The sequence below is a fragment of the Danio rerio genome, chromosome 10 (genome assembly GCF_052040795.2).
Source record: "Danio rerio strain M-AB ecotype USA chromosome 10, GRCz13ab, whole genome shotgun sequence".
NCBI classification, from domain to species: domain Eukaryota; kingdom Metazoa; phylum Chordata; class Actinopteri; order Cypriniformes; family Danionidae; genus Danio; species Danio rerio.
In genome coordinates, this window is record NC_141030.1 from 20,579,042 (window position 1) to 20,600,000 (window position 20,959).

The 20,959-nt window shown below is 33.1% G+C and overlaps 1 protein-coding gene and 1 long non-coding RNA gene across 38 annotated transcripts in view; one reads left to right on the top strand and one right to left on the bottom strand.

Moving 5' to 3' along the window:
* unc13bb (unc-13 homolog Bb (C. elegans)) overlaps window positions 1-20,959 on the top strand; it is a 150,867-nt gene that overhangs the window by 123,630 nt on the left and 6,278 nt on the right. For 13 of the 37 annotated variants that reach the window (XM_087270348.1, XM_087270347.1, XM_087270368.1 and 10 more), the window contains 14 exons: window positions 667-797; window positions 889-974; window positions 1,353-1,479; window positions 1,557-1,653; window positions 2,449-2,592; window positions 3,852-3,929; window positions 4,909-4,986; window positions 13,724-13,812; window positions 15,062-15,208; window positions 15,276-15,399; window positions 16,575-16,625; window positions 17,729-17,806; window positions 18,645-18,792; window positions 19,024-19,080. In XM_087270348.1, the coding sequence (XP_087126474.1) occupies window positions 667-797; window positions 889-974; window positions 1,353-1,479; window positions 1,557-1,653; window positions 2,449-2,592; window positions 3,852-3,929; window positions 4,909-4,986; window positions 13,724-13,812; window positions 15,062-15,208; window positions 15,276-15,399; window positions 16,575-16,625; window positions 17,729-17,806; window positions 18,645-18,792; window positions 19,024-19,080 (1,435 nt within the window). Of the gene's footprint in view, window positions 1-666; window positions 798-888; window positions 975-1,352; window positions 1,480-1,556; window positions 1,654-2,448; window positions 2,593-3,851; window positions 3,930-4,908; window positions 4,987-10,860; window positions 10,903-11,849; window positions 11,868-12,003; window positions 12,031-13,427; window positions 13,446-13,723; window positions 13,813-15,061; window positions 15,209-15,275; window positions 15,400-16,574; window positions 16,626-17,728; window positions 17,807-18,644; window positions 18,793-19,023; window positions 19,081-20,959 lie in introns of all 37 variants that reach the window. The other 24 variants (XM_087270355.1, XM_087270354.1, XM_087270372.1 and 21 more) reach the window with 3 other exon arrangements.
* Window positions 19,387-20,959, bottom strand: part of LOC137496575 (uncharacterized) — a 12,259-nt gene continuing 10,686 nt past the window's right edge. Inside the window, exon 3 of the long non-coding RNA XR_015500955.1 lies at window positions 19,387-19,746. This is a non-coding gene — a long non-coding RNA (uncharacterized LOC137496575). The remainder of the gene's footprint in view (window positions 19,747-20,959) is intronic.

Genomic DNA, 20,959 nt, shown 5'->3' on the forward strand with positions numbered 1-20,959 from the left:
AAATAATAACCAATTTTGCACATTTTTGATCAAAAACAGGAGTGGTTTTTTACAATTAGAAAGGATAATAATAATAATAATAATAATAATAATGATGATGATGATGATGATGATGATGATGATGATGATGATGATTATTATTTTTTATTATTTTTTTTTTAATCATTATTATTTGTTATTATTATTTTTAATATTATTATCATAATTAATAGTATTATAAGTATTATTACTTGTGATTATTATTATTATTATTATTTGTGCTTTTTGTTATTGTTATTATTTATAATAAATAATTTATAAATATTGTAATTTTAAAAAATATATAATAAATAATAACCAATTGTGCAGATTTTCAGTCAACAACACGAACGGTTTTTGACCGAAAATTGCAAACTTGTTACAATTAGAAAGGAAAACAATAATAATAATAATAATAATAATAATAAATTATTGTTATTGTAAATTATTGTTTGTATTATTATTATTATTATTATTATCATCATCATCATCATCATTGTTATTATTATTATTATTATTATTACTATTATTAATAAATAAATAATTAACAAATAGTGTAATTAATAAAAATTTATATAATAAAAATAATGTAATAAATCATGTTTTACTGTGAATTAAGCAATTTATTATATTTTTTCTCCTTGCCAGCATAAGGATGATTGTTCTCCAGAAGATCAGGGTCCGAGCATCAAGAACCTGGACTTCTGGCCCAAACTCATCACACTTATCGTCTCCATCACTGAAGAGGACCGAAACTCCTACACCCCTGTCCTGAACCAGTGAGTAAACACAAACAAACTTCAGCCTTAACACACACATACACCTCTACTTTCCTGTCATCATCTGACTGTCTGTCTGTTTTCACTGCAGGTTCCCTCAGGAGCTGAACGTGGGCAAGCTGAGCGCTGAGGTCATGTGGAGCCAGTTTTCTCAGGATATGAAGTATGCCATGGAAGGTCAGTAATATTTTATTTTGGTCGCATATTACAGGAAGGTTCAATTAGTTAGCTGCTCTAGTTAATATATATTTACTAACATGAACAAATAATTAACAACACCTTTATTACAGTGTTTATTAAACTGTTGATTTAATAAACATAAAGCACATTGTAAACATGCATGGTATTGTTATAGAATAGGTTTTAACACACACACACACACACACACACACACACACACACACACACACACACACACACACACACACATATATATACATATATATATATATATATATATATATATATATATAGTTTTATATATATAGTTTTATATATATATATATATATAGTAATATGTTGTGTTAATCCACCATGTATCTATTTGCTGGACAGAGCATGAGAAGCACCGACTGTGTAAAAGTGCAGATTACATGAACCTGCACTTCAAGGTCAAATGGCTGTATAATGAATATGTGAAGGATCTGCCTGCCTTTAAGGGAATAGTGCCCGAATATCCCACGTGAGTGAGCTCTTCATTTCAAACATCAAAAAACACTCTTTTTGCATTTGTTGACATTTGTGTGTTGTGTTTTTCAGCTGGTTCCAGCAGTTTGTGCTGCAGTGGCTGGATGAGAATGAGGATGTGTCCATGGAGTTCATGCATGGAGCCCTGGAGAGGGATAAAAAAGATGGAGTGAGATGTTTTTTTATGTCTAATTTCTTTCTAATAGCCTGTTATCTTTTATACAATTTTATCTCATAGGTGTTTCTGGGGTTTTATTGTGCTCCTGTGCCCACAAACTGGCAGTTTTGGCTTTTAGAACATTTTAAATGTTGAAAAGTTTTATTAAATGCATTTTTAAAGCAGTTAAGTTTATTTTTAGTTTTTTTTTGCAAAAATTCATTTTTTTGTGTTTGCATATGATTAACAAATCACCCACATGTCCTTATAATAAAGCATATGACATCCAAATTCTGTAATTATTTTAAAATGAATAAATATTTTAATAATAGAAAAAAAAATAATTAAAAAAATAATGAAATAATAATAATAAAAATGCTGATGAAATTATATAATATACTAATATAATAAATTATGTTTGTAGCTTTAATATACATTGTTCAGATTATTTTATATTAATGTAGTTTTTATATTTCTATTATTAAAATATCATTTTTTTATCATTTTAAATTTTTTAATTTTAAATTTATTTTTTATCATTTATTCATCGGTATTACACTTTGTAAAAACTTTTGCTTATTGGTGTTTGGAGGAACCTCTTAATAAACACTATTTTAAATATCTATTTAGAATTTTAATCAATCTTTATTAGTAAACAAATTTAATTTATCTAATTATTTTGCCTTGCAATTCAAAGTTGAATAACAGAAGAAAATGGCAGACATAAACTTGGAATTTAAAAATATACATTTGCCTTAAAAAATGGAAATGGTGTGTAAACATGCATCTGTGTGTGTGTGTTTTCAGTTCCAGCAGACATCGGAGCACGCACTCTTCTCCTGCTCGGTGGTGGACGTCTTCACTCAGCTCAACCAGAGCTTTGAGATCATCAAGAAACTGGAATGTCCCGACCCCAAAGTCATGGCCCTCTACAGCCGCCGATTCGCTAAGGTGCACCATCCGCAACCCTTATAATCTCATTACTAACCTGCTCATGTCAGAACAAATGTCCACCGTCAGAGCATTATCTGTGTTTTTAGAGAGATCAGCCAAAGGGCAGATGAGGAATATCAATGCAGCAGAAACATCCATCTGACAGATGAGACTTTTCTGTAATCAACTGGAAACGTTTAAAGGTTCACTCACTGAAGTGCTTTTGTTAGATGTATGAAGTAATTTCAACTGAAACAAGAAGACAGGGTGAGGCATATTAAGTAGCCCCTCCCCCTTTTAAAAATAGCATTCAGTTTAATTTGTAGCTCTGCCATTCAGATTCATGCACTAAAGCACATCTAGTCACACAAGAATTTGAGGATTTGACATCAGTTTAGACATTGATTAGTTCAGACAAAAGTGCGGGACAATACAAAATCATGTAACACTGCTGAAACCAGCAAATTCTCCATGTTTTACATTTCTATACAGAAAAGTCACATTTTGATCTTGTATTGGTCTTACGCAATCACGTGACATGAATTTGCAGGTTAGAATTCGTCAAGCTTGAACTTGAACTTGAAAACTTTTTGAATCTAAGGAAGTCAATCGAACAAAATCTGCAGTGGTTTAATTAAGCATAAATTTTATTAAGTTGTGCAGTTTTATGAATAGGATACCTATTCTGTGGGTAATAAATTAGGGCTTAATCAAGTAAAACTATACTCTTGTTTATTATGTATAACATGGCTAATGCAGTTGAATAGCTTTACTTGTAATTTACTTTTTCATTAACTTCAATGAAGTAGAAAAACATTTGTCTAGCTGCGCCAGGACATAGTTAGATGACCCTAACCTTATAAGCATGTCCTTATTTAATAATAATAAGCCTTATTTGTGCTGTGGTTATTGGTCTTTGGTTGAAATGCAAATTTATGTCTTTGTTTTTTAACTAAATCATCCACAGAAATCAGTGCTTTTTTGAAACTGTGCCCTTGTTGGATTTGCTGTTTGGTAAATCTGGTCCTTAATAACCACTACTATGATAGAAAAGCACAGTCCCATCAGGAATCTTTATTGGACATGTGGACGGCTGTTCGGCTGATGGCCAGCCGTTTTATGTGCTGAAAGAATGGCTGAGATGAGCCTTTTTTTCTATAGATTTCTTGAAATGTTTGCCTGCCTGGTTATTTGTTTTTGTGGTAATGCTATTGTCGCCAAGACATTTTGACTTTTGAAAAACGTTAAGCTCAGTCTTCATCCTTTTGCGCCCACAGACCATAGACAAAGTCCTGCTGCAGTACAGTGCCATTTTGAAGAAGAGCTTCCCGTCCTACTGCGATAAGGAAAAGATTGTAAGTTATTCTCCCGATAGTAAGTGTTGACATTTCTGTTCGTTTGCCATCTTTGCTAACAAAACTGTTTTTTGGATAAAGCATTTTATTTATTATTTGGATGTTTCCAAAACATAGTTATTAAGTTATAATCTGTCATGGATTCATTATAAAAATGTTAGTTTCTGTATTATGCACTGTAGGTATCATATAAAATATTAATTTGTGTATTATTGTATTAAAGGTTGTATATATCAATAATAGTTACATTGTATTACATTAGATTGATCTATTTTTTAATTAGTTAAATTTTTTAGATTAAGTGTTTTAGATATTTTTTCTATTATTAAACATAATTACCATACAATAATAATTATCATAAACTTATTACCATCAATCCATTTCCACTTCCTTTCAAATCCATATCCATCCATCTCCATATTCATATCCATCTATATCCATCCATATCTTTTTCCATATCTATCCATATCCATCTATATCTATCCATATCAATATCCATACCCATTCTTATCTATATCCATCCATATCCATCTATATTCATCCATATCTATATCCATATCCATCCAGATCTATATCCACATCTATCCATATCTATACCCATATCCATTCTTATCTATATCCATCCATGTCCATATCTATATCCATATCCATCCATATTTATATTCACATCCATCCATATCCAAATCCATCCTTATCCATATCCATCTATATCCATCCAAATCTGTATCTATCCGGATCCATCCATATCTATATCCATCCATATCTACATCCATCCATATCCATTTATATCCATCTACATATATGCTTATCCATCTATATCCATCCTTTTCCATCTATATACATGCATATCCATTCATATTTATCTATATCCATCCAAATCCATATCTCCATCCATATCTACATATATCTATATACAGACTACATTATATGTTTTTGATTTTAATAATGTTTTGTAATAAATCTCTCTGTTTGTCCTCAGCCGTGCGTCTTGATGAATAATGTCCAGCAGTTGCGTGTTCAGCTTGAGAAAATGTTCGAGTCTATGGGTGCCAAACAGGTAAGAGAGCAGCAGAGAAAGATGCCCTTCACTAAACACAGACTCGTTCGTCCTCTCCTCATTTGTCTGGGACATTAGAGGACACCAAAGCCTACTTTCACTCTACGCATATTAAGAGAAACGGGCCTGATTCAGCACTGTTTGGTTGACATTTACATTCTTTGCTTTTATGTTTATTTTGAATATACAGCGGGTAAAAGTAAATATTGAACACATCGCCATTTTTGTAAGAAAGCAAATACTGAAGGTGTTGTTGACTTGACATTTTCACCAGTCAGCTTCAGTAAATAAAGTTCTAGTTTCTGGCTGTTAAAGAAATCAAACGAGCATTTGCTGTTGTTTTTTCTCCCTTAGACTGCTTCAGAAGAAGCCCGGGTATGAGTATTTTTTTTAGTTGGTAGAAAAAGTAGTGTAGAATTTAAAAAGTTGTTGTGAATTGTTTTTAATAGGATAGTTTGAAACTTCACCTAGTCACCAGGATAGCAGACTTTAGAATTACAGTATACAGAATAAAGAGTGTGATTTACATTGTTTTTTGAATAAAGATGGATGCAGTTGTGAACACTGAGGAGGAGGAGGAGGAGGAGGAGGAGGTGGGTGCACAGAGATATTGTGTCCCATAACATAAACATTTACTGAATGTTTGTGTGTTTCCAAAGGTATTAAAACCAGGTTGTATCACGGGTTGTAAAATGCAGAATATAAATGCATCTTTTTATACTATAATTCAGACCCCAAATTCTTAGAGTATATCTTGCAATTCAGACATTTTCTGTTCACATAAAACTAATTCAAAATTGAGGGATGTAAACTTTGATAATTCTGTAAGTAAATGTCTCACAATTCTGTTTTTGTCAGTGATATTTTTCTCTCCGAATTTACAAATGTAATGTAATCAAGTAATGTAATAAGTTTATATCTCTCATTTCTTTTTTCTCAGAATTTTTTTTTAAATATTTGTAGGTTTTTTGCAGTTAACTATTTTCTCCAAACTCTTGAAAGAATTAAACAAAAATGACAAAACGTGCATTTTTGTAAACAAAAGAGTTTATATTTTAAGAGTTTATATTTTGCAAATATAAGTTTACATACATTTTGTCTTATCTCAGAATTCTCTTTCAATAGCAACTTTTGCTAAATCGTGATGTCAATTTCATTTTGATATATCATGCAGCCCTATTGTGAAATACAAAGTCCAGTTTTCAGGGGAAAAAAGGGTGAACTGACAAATGTTTTTTTGATCCATGAAAACAAGCCTCTATATACAGGGAACTGCATGCAAAAAATACAAGTGAAAAATACAAGAGAGTCTTACTATTACCCTTTTATCTTATTATTCAGGTTATAGAGGAAAATGCTCAAGAAGCTGAGGTGGGTACAAATAGGCTAGATATACTGTAGCTTTGTAAGACTTTAGTCATTTATCAGTAGCCTCCTACCCAAAGCACATCCTAGTGAAACCATTAATACAGAACTTAAATTGATATCAGAAATTCAGTAGTCTGGATGGTAGAGTAACTGCTGGTGATGTACAGTCAATGTGTGCTTGATCAGAACCCTGAGCTCATAAATGCTGTTGTATCAGGTGACTTTGAACTGGTTTGGTCGTGTTTATTTGAGAAGTATGAGGGGTGGGTGTGTGTGTGTTTCTGAGGCGGCTTTAGTTGAGTTTCTGTCTCAGGCTGATTAGTAAAGGTTTAGTGTGTTTCTGTGCATGAGACAATGACATTCCACTCTCCACATTGCTGGTCTGTTGTTTTTATGTTATGTTAGAACTGCAGCACTAAAAAATCCAAGTAGTTTATTTTGACTTAATGCTCTTTATTTTAAACTATATATTAGTGCTGTCAATCTATTTTTAAAATTAACTAATTAATCACACTTTTTTTTGTTAATAAAAATATGGTTGTATTTCACAAGGATTCTGACACAACAAAGCGAAGCATACGCTTTTGTTGCGTTTAAGGAGAAAACAGGTCAAACTTAATGAAACATTGGAAGGTGCATGCTGAAAGGCATTGGAATGCGCTGTCTTTGACAGCTCCCGACTTTATCTGACACTCTTTGAGTACATTTACATGGACACCAATACTCTGATTTTAATATGATTAAGATAATACTCTTATTAAGAGTCTACTATGTAGGCAACGATTTTTGATTACCTTAATGGTCCACTGAGTCACGAAATGGGGAGGTTTTTCTTTCCATTCGCTATGCGGTATAAAATTTAATTAAAACAAAAGTTAAAAGTTAAAAATGAAACGCCCGAAATTGCATGAAATTCTGGAGAGCCTGGTGATGCGACATTAATTGTTTATCGGACCAATCAGCGCAGATTAGCATCCTGCTAAGGAGTTTGGGAACAAATGAATCACTGAACGATTTATATGGGAGTCGTTGGGATAATTATGTAAAAATAAATGCAGATCATAAGACAATGAAGTGTTTTTGACCTTGCATGTATATCATCCTGTTATTGGAGACACTCAAAACCAAAATATGACCCTTTTTAATGCATAACAGCGGCTCTTTAACCTAACATGCCTAGGTAACCCAAGTGACCTAATTAAGCTATGAAATTGCACTTTAAGCTGAATACTAGTATCTTGCAACATAACTAATAAAATACTATCACATATCATTAAGGGAAATACAAAAGAAATAAGTTATTTGTTATTAAGTATTATGTTTAATGATATGTTGGGAAAAATATTTTAAAAATTTAAATAACACTAAACAATGGGGTCTTATTGTTACCAAAATATAGAAAGGGGTGGTCCACTACAATATCATATTTTAAACTGTAGTTGATGTGTAATGTAGCTGTGTGAACATAAACAACATCTCTGAATGTAAAATCAAGGTAAAGGAAAAAAGATTAAGGCAAAGGAACTTAGCCTTATTAGCTCATTAGCTTAGCAAAGCCTACAATGAATGAAATTTGGGGACTACAAAAAAATACTTCCAGGCTAGTGAAATCACAAACTTACTTTTACCGTGCACACACACACTGCACAGCTAAGGGGTGTGGCCAGAGGCGCTGTTACGTTACAGTAAAGGGAGATAAAATGCCGTTCAAATGCTGCTTTCTGTATTTGGGCTTCCGAATGACACAACACAAATACAGAAGTGCTTACAGTTCAATATTAATTATGTTCCAGGGAATTATAAAATACATAGCAAGCATGATTCAACAAAACACAGCTTCCAGAATCTCTCCCAGTTCAGTGCTGGATTCAGTAAAAATGTCCTCGAGGAAGGAGCAGCTCCAACAAGCAGAAGCTATAGCCTGTGAGTTTTTATTTGTTAAAATTGATCATGACATGTACAGTGTCTAGCCTTAACGGTGTGTTGTAGCAATAGTGTAAACAATCGGGAATGGAATTTGGCATCGCTAACAATTTAGCTACATACATGTTCATATTTATCAGTCAAACTGCTGTAAACACACACACACACTCTTCATCAGCGCATGCGTGTCTCTCTATAGGCAGCTTTTCCATGTGTTTTACATCTTAGAATGAACTCGCAAAAGATATGTGAATGATTCATATTACTTACACATGCATATTATGAATTTATGTGAAAGACGCTGTGTAACACGTTGAGTAAAAAAATACATGAGACCTTGCCTAACTCGTGTAGTAGGGCTGCTCGATTTTGGTCATAATTGTAATCACGATTTTTCAAAACGATAATCAGGTGAAGTCAAAATTATTAGTGCTCCTTAGAATTTATTTAAAAATAAATATTTTCCAAATGATGTTCAACAGAGCAAGGAATTTTTCACAGTATTTCCTCTAATATTTTTTTCTTCTGGACAAAGTCTTATTTCATTTGTTTTGGCAAGAAGAAAAGCAGGTTTAAATATTTTGAAACTCATTTTAAGGTCAATATTATTAGCCCTTTTAGGCAATATATATTTTTGATTGTCTGCAGAAGTAAATACTGGTATACAATGACTTGCCTAATTACCCTAATTTAGCCTTTGAATTACACTTTGATTTTGAATGCTTGTATTTTGAAAAAAATTGAGGCAAATATTATGTGCTGTCATCATGGCAAAGATAAAAGAAATCAGTTATTAGAAATGAGTGGTTAAAACTATTTTGTTAAGAAATGTATTAAAAAAAATCTTCTTTCCATTAAACTGAAATTGGAGGAAAAGGGTTGTTAGTATTTAGGAGGGCTAATAATTCTGACTTCAACTGCACATATACAGTTATTTTCCACCCTGCAAAGGAAAGAGAAATAAATACAGTAGAATAAAAATATGAAACAAACTATGCTTTAAGCATCTTCAATGTAAGAAAAACACTTTAGCTACAAAAGTCCCTCAGTCAAGAGGAGTGAGGGATTTTCTCCTTTGTTGTTTTATTAATAATGATAAAAACAGGCGGCAGCAGGAATATCGCGCTGTGACTTTAATGGTTTCGCTTTCACATGTCTTCTGATCCTCAACTCGTTAGTGTATTACACAAATGAGGGTTAATATGAATAATCACTAAACACTGCGTTCTGACACCTATATGACCATTAAGCGCTCACATTAAGATGACTTTAGATGTGTGTGCTCTGCTCGTCACAGTGTGCGAATGAGACCGAATGCTGACCGCATGCTTCTGACTGTGTCTGCGCGCCGCACACACACATACATAAGTATGCGGTCCTTCGCACTTTTAAGAGCAACAAATGTGTACAACTGGAAAGGGGCGGTAAATAATGAAATAATCGTTTATCTCGATTAATGGTTTTTCATAATCATTAGAAACCAAAATCGAAATCGGATTTTCGATTAATTACACAGCCCTATCGTGTAGCGAAAAAATAAATCAAGGCTCACACAGGTCGCATCTTATGCTTTATTCTTCTGTCAACAGTGTCACTGTATATTACAGAACATTAACTTAATCCGAGCATCAGAGAAAAACAAAAATAAACATCGGTCCCGCGCACATGCGCTTCTCGTGTTACACCTTTCTACAGACAGTTCTGACAAACATACACACACCCACACACACAATGGCGATCTCTCTTAAAGGAGCCGCACCCCACTTTCACTCGTTACAGACACTTGTCAGATTTAAACAGCACATCGCAGCACATTATAACAGATGACCAATCAGAGCCTCTTGAGGGCGGGTCTTTCTGAGAACTAGGAAATATGTCAGTAGTTTTCATGTTAGCTGAGTAGCTGTATATAATCAAAGTGAGATTTATGAAAAAAATTACGTGATTTCCTTCAAGTGTAACATTAGCACACATTGCTTTGCATATTATAAACACAACCAAGCCTTAAAATTATATTCTGGACCACCCCTTTAAAACTCAGTGTTACATTTAATCCCGCATTACTTTGTGCCCCGTGCTCCCCTACTTTATGTAGTCATTTATTGCATAGACATTCTGCTCTATTATCTGCAGTGTGGTAGAAAAGCAGCTGAGACTTTTTGCTTTCCTCGAAATGAAAACAGAACTTATAAGTTTTGTTTTGAGGGATGTTTGCCACATTTGCATCCATGTTGCAGGATGTCCTATACCAGGGGTGTCCAAACTCAGTCCTGGAGGGCCGGTGTCCTGCAAAGTTTAGTTCCAACCCCAATCAGACACACCTGGGCAAGTTAATCAAGCTCTTACTAGGCTTTCTAGAAACATCCTTGCAGGTGTGTTGAGGCAAGTTGGACCTGAAATCTGCAGGACACTGGCCCTCCAGGACTGAGTTTGAACACCCCTGTCCTATAGCGTGATGCATACACATCAGGTGTATTCTGCAGTGACACCTCCTGGCCAAGTAATGACAGCTACTTGTTTACAAAAGCTCTGCGCGCAAACATTTGCTTCGGTCTGAATGTATGATCTGGCTTCTGTCCCCAGCTGGAGGAGAGTGAGGACGAGGAGGATGAGGAGTTACTGGAGGTTTGTTATTGGGATCATCCGTGCTCGTCTTTCATCCGTTTTTGTTCTTTTAATCCAGCAATCTCCCAAGCGTCCCGTTGAGTTGTGCTGTCCCTCAGTCAGTCTGAACTGTGTGTGAACTCCCATCCGCTCCTCGAGCCTCCAGCAGACGCTCACTGTGACCTTCATCTCATTTCTCTCTGTTTGGGAAGTTGATCACATTCAGGGGGAAACTACTTCATACTTTTCACTAAATACCTTTTCACTAGTCCCTTTAACTATCAAATAAATAATAGCAAGAGATAAGCACTGGGCTTTATGTAATGTACTTACAGTTTGAGTTTTCTTTTTTTGTGTAATTTATAATAATGATTAATAAATAATAAAAACAAATATATAATACAGTATATTCAGTTGAATTATTATTAAATAATCATTTAAACATATTTATAATACAGTATATTCAATATAAAAGTAGTTAATAAAAAATTACAATTCTCACAATTTTCATTTGAATTTTTGGTGTTTCATATGAAAACTAATGTCCTAAATGCTGCAAAACTGGAATATGTAATATTAGTGTAACATCCTGGGGCAGACTTATAGCTATTATAGTTTTTTTGTTAAATATTTATGCATTTTTTCCTTTAGTGCCTTGAAAAAAATGATTCATTGGATTTACAAAATTTCTTGAGTTAAATTTTATTTGAAAAATAAAAAGAAATATATTTGGGCTGAATGTAAACAAACAAATTAACTTGAGCATTACTAAATCTAATTAGTTTGTTTAAATTCAGCCTGTATGAATTGTTTGCAATCATTTACCTTAAAAGAATGCAGTAAAAAAAGCATTTAATTTTACAATATTCATTGTGGTAACCCCTTACCCTAGTGTTTAACAGTTTTTAAGCTGGTTTTAAGTGGACACAAAAACAATTTGATTTTTTCCCCCACATTCCTGCTCATAGGAAACGTCAGAAGACAAGGTGTGTATTTATTCCATTGAGTCACATAAAATTATTAATTTGTTCAAAGTTTTGAACATACATACTTTATTCGTCCAATATTGAGCTTGATTTTCACTTTTGTAATTCTACAACATTTGTTTATCTGTCTGAAAAGCCTCATAAAGCAGACAGAGAGCAGAAGGTGAGAGTCCGACTTGTTTCTCACTCCTGTATTCATCCATAATTATTTATTTTCGGCTCAGCAATCTCTTTAATAGATCCAGCTTTTGTTTTCAGCCTTCCTATTGGTCCAGAAATCAATCAAAATAAACAAATATTCAATTGAGCGATTGATTTATATGAACCGTGTTGGAAATTTTGTGATTTGTTGATTGTGCAAGGTACTTCTAGATTAATAGGAGTTTGGACCAATAGGATGCTCATATGCAAGTAACCCTGACTCAAATTGCTCACTATTTGGCAGATTTTTGTTAGCTAATGCAAAAATAAATAAATAAATAAACAAATAAAATAAATCAATTTTTGCAAATTAAGCTCAGTGACCAATGACAGATTATTATACATTTTCTAAATATTTCCTAAATTATGTTAACAGAGCAAGGAATTGTTCACGGTATGTCTGATAATATTTTTTCTTGTGTTATTTGTTTTATTTCAACTAGAATAAAAGCAGTTTTTAGTAAAAAAAAAACATTTTAGGGACAAAATTATTAGCCTCTTTAAGCTATATTTTATTTCGATAGTCTACAGAACAAACCATCGTTACACAATAACTTGCCTAATTATCCTAACCTGCTTAGTAAATCTAATTAACCTAGTTAAGCCTTTAAATGTCACTTTAAGCTGTAAAGAAGTGCCTTGAAAAAGTATGTAGTCAAATATCATTGCCATCATGTCAAATTGTCATCATGGCAAAGATAAAATAGATCAGTTATTAGAAATTAGTTAATAAAACTGTTATGTTCAGAAATGTGTTGAAAAAATCTCTCCGTTAAAACATATATATATATATATATATATATATATATATATATATATATATATATATATATATATATATATATATATATATATATATATATATATATATATAATCATACCATCATTGTTAAATCTTTCTGAAAGTCTGTGAGAATCCAAGGAGATTCAATCACAAAATTATTTCAAAAAAGAAAAAGAAAAAAAAATTGGCAGATTGACTTTATTATAAAAAGTTTTTTCTTGTATGTCAAAAAATATAAAGGTTACAAGGTACTATTGTGTAAAACAAAACAAAAAAAGTAGTAAAATTATATTAGTTACATTGACTTCACTAGTAAAATGCTACTTTATTGTGTTGTAAATATATTATAGTTTTTACAAAAATGACTTCACTAGTAAAATACTACTACTTTATTGGTTTTAGCCTACAAAAATAGCTCCGACACCTCTAGAAAACTAATAGTATTGAATGACTAAACCCAAACCCTTTACCTGCTCAGTAGGTTGCTGATAAGTCTATTGTATGCAAATGGCTATGGTGTAACTGTTGAGTTGACTGCATGTTAAACATGTTGCTTTATTTTGCTCTTCTTGAAGGTGGTGGTCAGGAGCAAGGTGGGTTTTTCAGCCATTGCTGTCAGAGAGAGTTTTTGATAGCTCAAAAAGAGAGGACTTCAGTTTGCTTATTCTTCATCACATTCCCTTAATTCTCTGAAACTGTGAATTTTGGCAGGATGTTTTTGCCCCGACACTGTGAAATCATGTGATTGTCTTCACTCCCTCTGAACTGCCATGTACCATCAGTAAAGAGGAAAATGGTGTTTGTGCATCAGGTGAAATGCTGTCTGTTGGATGAGGTGATCATGTTTATGTGTTTATGTGTATTTGTACAGCTGGACACTGAGGCCAGTGACCTTCTGAATGATCTGCAGGTCAAGCTAAACAACGTCCTGGATGAGCTGAGCAGCACCTTTGGAAACACGTCAGTCTTTATACAGTATATCACAAGCCTTTCCCACAAAAAAAACCCTAACCCTATAAGACCCCTAAAACCCCAAAATGCTAAATCTGTGCTATATTGTGCAATAGTATTTGCAGAACCAGAGTGCTGATCAATGAAAAAGAAGGCAGTGTTGAGATCTAAAGCGATCAAAATCATTTTACTGTAAATCAATCTGACAGAGCTTTATAATTGGCCTTAAGCAGGCTTATATACTTATATGTAATAGAAGCTTTAGCGAAACAAACTTAAATCAATAAATTTTTACATAAAGAACATTTAAAACTATTTAAAATGCATGTTTGTTTTCTGACAGGATTTTAGGGATTGATTAAATCAGAAAATACTGTTAAAATACCCATAAAAAATGACAACTGATACTAGCAATATTAAATTCATGTAAAATGTATACAAATAAAATTACTACTACAAATTATTATTATTAGCCATAGTTGCAGCAATGTGGATGATGATAAATATTATAAGCATTGTTTTTGTATTATTGCTATTGTTATTATTAATTTTACCATTATTATTATTATTATTATTATTATTATGCATCATAAAATCTATTTTAATAGAATGTGACTTTTGAACACACATTAGACAAGATTTTTTTTTAAAAAAGAAAACACTTTGATGGATGTTTTTACAAAGGTATCACTAACACATATTTGAAGTTATTTATCAAGTACTGAATTGTAAAGTCATATTTAAATTGTAGTTTTATTTATTTAATATATTTGTTTGTGCATCATCTCTTATTAAAATATGAAGTTGTTCTTATAATGTAATGTTTTATGTATATTGATCTTGCCATAAAATTGGCATACGTTGCTTATGTGGCAATAAATTAATTAATTATTTTCATGTTTACATGATATTTGAGAATTAGAGTAAATAGTGATCATATGAAAAAGCTGCTTAATTGTTGGAATTGAGATATGCTTCAATTGCTCAAACTGTTTCATTTTATTTACATACATTATTGTAACTTTAAGTACATCTAGTTAACAAACAAAACTCATCACAAAAATAATAATAACACATATTTGATCATTCTATAACTGCAGTGTTCTTTAGTTTGAATGCCAGTTCTAGTCTGCATTGCATCATATTTCAAAACCTCTCTTTACTCCCTGATAAAGAAAGCTTGTTATTTTGTAAACTAAATGAAATGCGTGTAAATCAAAAAAGACTTTCTCTTCACCCTTTCATGTTTCCTCTGTAGTTTCCAGAGTCGTATTGATGACTGCATGCGTCAGATGGCCAGTCTGCTTTACCAGATTAAGGGTCCAGTCAACACCAACAACAAGAACCAGGTGGAGGCCGATTCTGACAACATGCTGCGGCCGCTGATGGACTTCCTGGATGCAAAGTGAGTTAAACTGTAAACTCGCATTTTCCTGAAGTGTTTACTGATGTTTTTGTATGTTTGTTCTCAGCCTGATGCTGTTTGCCTCTGTGTGTGAGAAAACTGTGCTGAAGAGAGTCCTGAAGGAGCTATGGAGGATCGTCATGAACAGTCTAGAGAAAACCATCATCCTTCCTCAAGGAAACGACACCTTTGTAAGACCTGCAATGTTTAATGCTAAACATAACATCATTTATTAAACGTTAGCTTTTTTTTAAATTCTACCTGAAGAAAATGTATTTTATTGTTTTAATTAATGATCACCTACAGTCAAGCACAAAATTATTCATACCCCTGGCAAATTCAGACTTCAAATGTAAATAAATTCTGAGAAATACAGAATGTGATGCCTCTTGTACATTTAATTCCAACTTTATTGCTTCTAATTGCGAATTTGTGAATTTGTGTCCCATAATTGCACTTTTCCCTGTCTTATTGTCTTTTGGGAGAAGCTTGTGTCATTTAAAAAAAAAAAGCTAGTTGAAAGTAAAAGTAACTTTAAGTCAGAATTTGGCAGAAGTATGAATTATTACGGGCTTGACTGTGAAGCTTATGCAGTGAAGATCAAAATTAAAAAACATCTTATAAACACTTGAGTAATTTCTATAATGTAATCATCATCATCATTTAAAATGTTAGTTGTTGCTATATTATGCTAAAAGAACAGCTTTTTACAGAATAGCATGATACTTTTTATAAACCTTTTATTTTGTGGAAAACAGTAATCATAATCAGCCATTCTAGATGCTTTTAGGTAGGCTATAGCCTCCCTGTCTGCCATTTTAGCCCACATAAACGATAAACTTTTAAACTAACAGTTTTATTTTATTATCATTTAAAAGTTTTTTTTTTTTAATAAAACATAAAAGTGTAAAAATATTTAAAAACAAAAATGAAAATATGTTGATAAGACATGTTTTTTTTTTTTATTCTGCACTTGGTGTCAGTTTGGGTGCAGTATGGCTGTTCTGCTGCTGCTGCTACAGCTAAAGATTAAAATTAGAGAACATTAATCAACTACATAAAAAAATCCTAAAGTTAACTAGGAGGAGTCTGAAAGTGTTCTCTAATGTCTCCTGATGTTTTTGTTTACTTTGCTTTTTTTCCTCTTCAGAATATATCCAAATTATGAAATTTACTTTAAAAATCTTTTTTGGTCCTGTTCGTATAAATTCAATCTGTTCTAACGCAGTGACCTTGGCATTTAGGAAACTGTAGGTTGGTCTTTAAATTTGGTCTCTGCTGTATGTTAACATGTGATATCTGCATTTACATGTAAAGACTTGTCCCCCCACTTCCATGTTGTAACGCTTTCATCTTTTTCTGGCAGGGAATGATCTTTTCAGCGGCTAAAGAACTGGGTCAGCTCTCCAAACTCAAGGTATGGCTTAGGGCTTGTTTATTCCAGATCCAGACTATGATCTCTTTAAAGCAGCTCAGAGTTCGGCTGCATGGGGAATATAGATGAAGACTCTCCGTTTAAATGCTTTCTGTATGTTTTTGAACCTTTAACACACTTAAACATGCTTTATACATGATTAATAAATAAAGTGTGTTTTCTTTATTTCTCTAAAGTTGCACTGCACTGTCCTCTATTTAGCTCTTAAAAAGTGTTAGATTATGAAAAAAACTTTCATTGTAGTAGGAAAACATGGTACTTTCGAAACACAACATGTTTCAGATTAATGAATATTTTAGAGTAGAAAAATTCCAAAGTAAAATTAGTAAAGTGGTTTCTTTCTGTTTTTTTAATACTTTTTTAAAATTTAATATTTTTTTTTGTAAACAACTTAATATGCAACATTGTGACTACAATTTTACAATCAAAACTATTATTTTCATAATTCCTGCCTTATGTGTTGATATAGTGACTTTATTTTTCATAATTACACCTCTAATTGTCATTTTGCATCCAATTTGACTTTTAACTCAAATTCGATGTTTATTTTGTATAATTGTAACTTTATTATTTTAACTGACACATTTTTTTTTTCAGAAGTATGCCTTTCTATGCAATATAATTTAACTTCTCACAATTATACAATGTTTTTCTCTCTGATTTTTTTTATGCAAACATGGGATTTTTTTTAATTGTGACTATTTCTTGTTGTGGTATTTTTCTTTTATATGCAAAAATATACAACAAGTAACTTTAAATGTCACAGCTATATTTATTTTAGTCATTTGGTGTCTTGTAATTTGACTTATAGCTGTAAATAAAGTTAAACTTATCAGAAATATGGCGTTAAATCTCAAAATTGCAACTTTATTTTTCAAAATTCCAATTTAGTTTTTATAGGTATTGCTTAATTAATTGTAACCTTTTTGCTTCCTTAATTTGCTATTATACAAAATTATTTCTTTCTAAACAAAAAAAAAAAAAAAAAAAGGGGGGGAAATGAATGAAACATGGGGGGTTTCATTAGTGTTCAAATGTTTTGTCTGTTGAATTGCATGTATTTGAAATATTTTTTGCCTCTGCAGGATCACATGTCTGGTGAAGCTAAAAGCCTCACACCCAAGCAGTGTGCTGTCATGGATGTGGCCCTTGATACCATAAAGGTATGGGTGATGCTTTCTCTAAACCAGCAGTAAAACAACATTTACATCAGAGCAATTCCATATAAATGTTAACCTTGTTTTGACCAAAACATGAAAAACCTTTCTAACTTGTTTGTATTGGCCTCTGCAGTGGTTGGACAATGAAACTGAAACACCTGGTTTTAGACCATAATAATTCTTCATTATTATGGTGTAGGGGCTAGTTTTGCCACCAATACAGCATCAGTTCATCTTGGGAATGACAGATAAAAGTCCTGCACAATGGCTTGAGGAATGGCTAGAAGGATTTGAGCCATTCTTCTTGCAGAATAGTGTATGCTGATGATGGAGGAGGAACATTTTTCCTGATTCGCCCCTGAAACACCCCAAAGTAGCTAAATAATATTTAGATAGATCTGGTGACTGTGCAGGCCATGGGAGATTTATAACTTTACTTTCATGTTCATCAAACCACTCTGTCACCAGTCTTGCTCTGTGTATTGGTGTATTATCATCCTGATAGATGGCACTGCCTTCAGGATACAATGTTTGAACCATTGGGTGCACATGGTCTTCCAAAATAGTTCAGTAGTGTTTGGCAGTAATGCATACATCTACAGTAGCATAAGTACTAGGTCTAGGAAATGCTATGACATTTCAGCCCAAACCTTCACTGCATGTAACAGTCTGGTTGGTATGATTCTTTGGGGCTTCTCCACACCATAACTCTCCTGTTACTGATGTTTCCATATACCGTTAATGTATACGTTCTCTGTGAATATTTGTTTTAAGCTTTTTCTGCAAATGTCAAGTTTATATTGCTGGAATTGCTCCTCACTAACCACCTATTATTCTTTAGCAATACTTCCATGCTGGAGGAAATGGTTTGAAGAAGGCCTTCCTGGAGAAAAGTCCCGAACTGTCCTCTCTGAGACATGCACTGTCTCTCTACACCCAGACCACAGACACACTCATCAAGACGTTCGTCACTTCACAACATGCTCAAGGTGAACTTACAAACACATGCCAGTTTCACATCCATGCACACCCCAGACTTGATAACATTAGTATGTAAGGAATACTACAGTCTGAAAATTCTGTTCACGTTGTGCATTCATTTGTAGCCTTTTCTGTCTCTTACTGCTCAATCTACATGTTTTTTTCTGTTGTCGTTTGTGTTTTAATGCTTCACTTTTGACCTCTGTCTCTTTAACTGCTGCTTCTGTCTCTGCTTCAAGTGCATAATGGAAAGGGTTTGAGGATCACGCCTAGTGAGAAAATCCAGCCGTCCAGGGGTAGGTCACCATAGACTCCCTGAGACCCAGATTAATCCTTTTACGAATAATCACAGCCTCCTTCTCCAGAGCCATTCCTAGATGTGCTTTGGGTATTTTGCTCTGTACTGAAGTGAATGTCACTCTTCTACATTTAGTCTTTAAAACTTATTATTTTGCATGAAAAAAATAAGCCCTTTATTGTGAACAGTAAAGACTCCATGAAACAATTTTGATGACAGGTTTCCAGAAAGTGTCTCCAGGAGTTAAAAAAACAAAAAACTATTTTTATATGTCAAAGTCAGGGTTAGGAACTAACTTTTCAGAGAGCTTTTTTCAGTTTTATTTCTGTGTGTGAAACTATGAACCGGTTCAGTGTTGACACCTTGTGGACAAGTGCAGAAACAGTTCAAAGTGCACATGTGTACATTTTGTTGTAAAAATGCTCATTTACTTTACTCTTTAGTGTTTTTATTTTTCATTTATTATTATTTCATATTATAAATTTTTTATTAATTTGATTGGATAAAAGTTTAAGGCTGCACAGTGGTGGAGTGGGTAGCACGTTCGCCTCACAGTAAGAAGGTCACTGGTTCGAGCCTCGGCTGGGTCAGTTGGCATTTTTGTGTGGAGTTTGCATGTTCTCCCCGTGTTGGCGTGGGTTTCCTCCGGGTGCTCCAGTTTTCCCTACAAGTCCAAAGACATGTGGTATAGGTGAATTGCGTAGACTAAATTGTCCTTAGTGAATGTGTGTGTATGGATGTTTTCCAGTGATGGTTTGCAGCTGGAAGGGCATCCGCTGCGTAAAACATATAAGTTTGTAGTTCATTCCACTGTGGCGGCCCCAGATTAATAAAGGGACTAAGAGGAAAAGAAAATGAATGAATGAATAAATGAATGGATAAAAATTTGGGCATGTTAATAAGTGTTAAATTACTCTGACATATCTGATTTCCGGTTGGACAAGGCGAGACATATGAAAACAGCACAACAATCTAATTTTGACTTTATGGGGTGACATTTCTTGATGAGGTTCACACTACAGTATAAGCTCCACTTTAATTAAGACTTTGTCTGCCCATGTGCATTGTCATCATTTCCTTTCCTATAAATTCAGACCAAGCTTAATCTTTACCTCTAATTCCTCAAAGCCTCCACAGTGCATGTATGGTCTATGTTTAACCGTCTTTGTTTTTTGTGTGTGTGAGTGTGTTTGTGTGCATGTACTAGTTTTTATGAGGACACATTCTTTTTTTTATATTATTACAATGTTGGTGTTGGTTTATGAGGACATGCCTTGTCCTCGTAATTCAAAACTGTTATAAATCATACTAAACAGGATTTTTTCACATTCAAAATTTGCCACAGGATTCATGTAAAAGTTGGCGGTATGATTAGGGTAAGGCTGTGTTTAGAGCAGGGGTGCCCAAACATTTTCTTATGAAGGGCCAAACTTGATTGAGGGTGGAGGGCCAAAGGTAAATATACAAAATACTACATTAAAGTAGCCATGGTAATTAACTTATTTATTAATATTTAAAAATAAATAGAAAAAATATTGAATCGTGTTAATGATGTATATTTGTTACATTTTACACTGAACTGCTTACAATAAAAACATCTATATCACAATTGTGTTCAATGCTAAATACACGAGTCAAGATGCACCTGCCTTTTCCTTGATTTGCTCATCGATAATCCTTTAAATTACAGTATTTAATTTTTAAAAAAAATCTGATTCATGCACAACATTTAATTGAGAGATTTCATTTTGGTTTGCTTTTTGTAGCTTAACATTTAAACAAACACACAAAAACAGTTACGTTAAAATTAGAAATGACAATCTCTGTTGAAGGCATTTACTTCAACCTTCCCATCATTCTCCCTATCTTCTCAGATG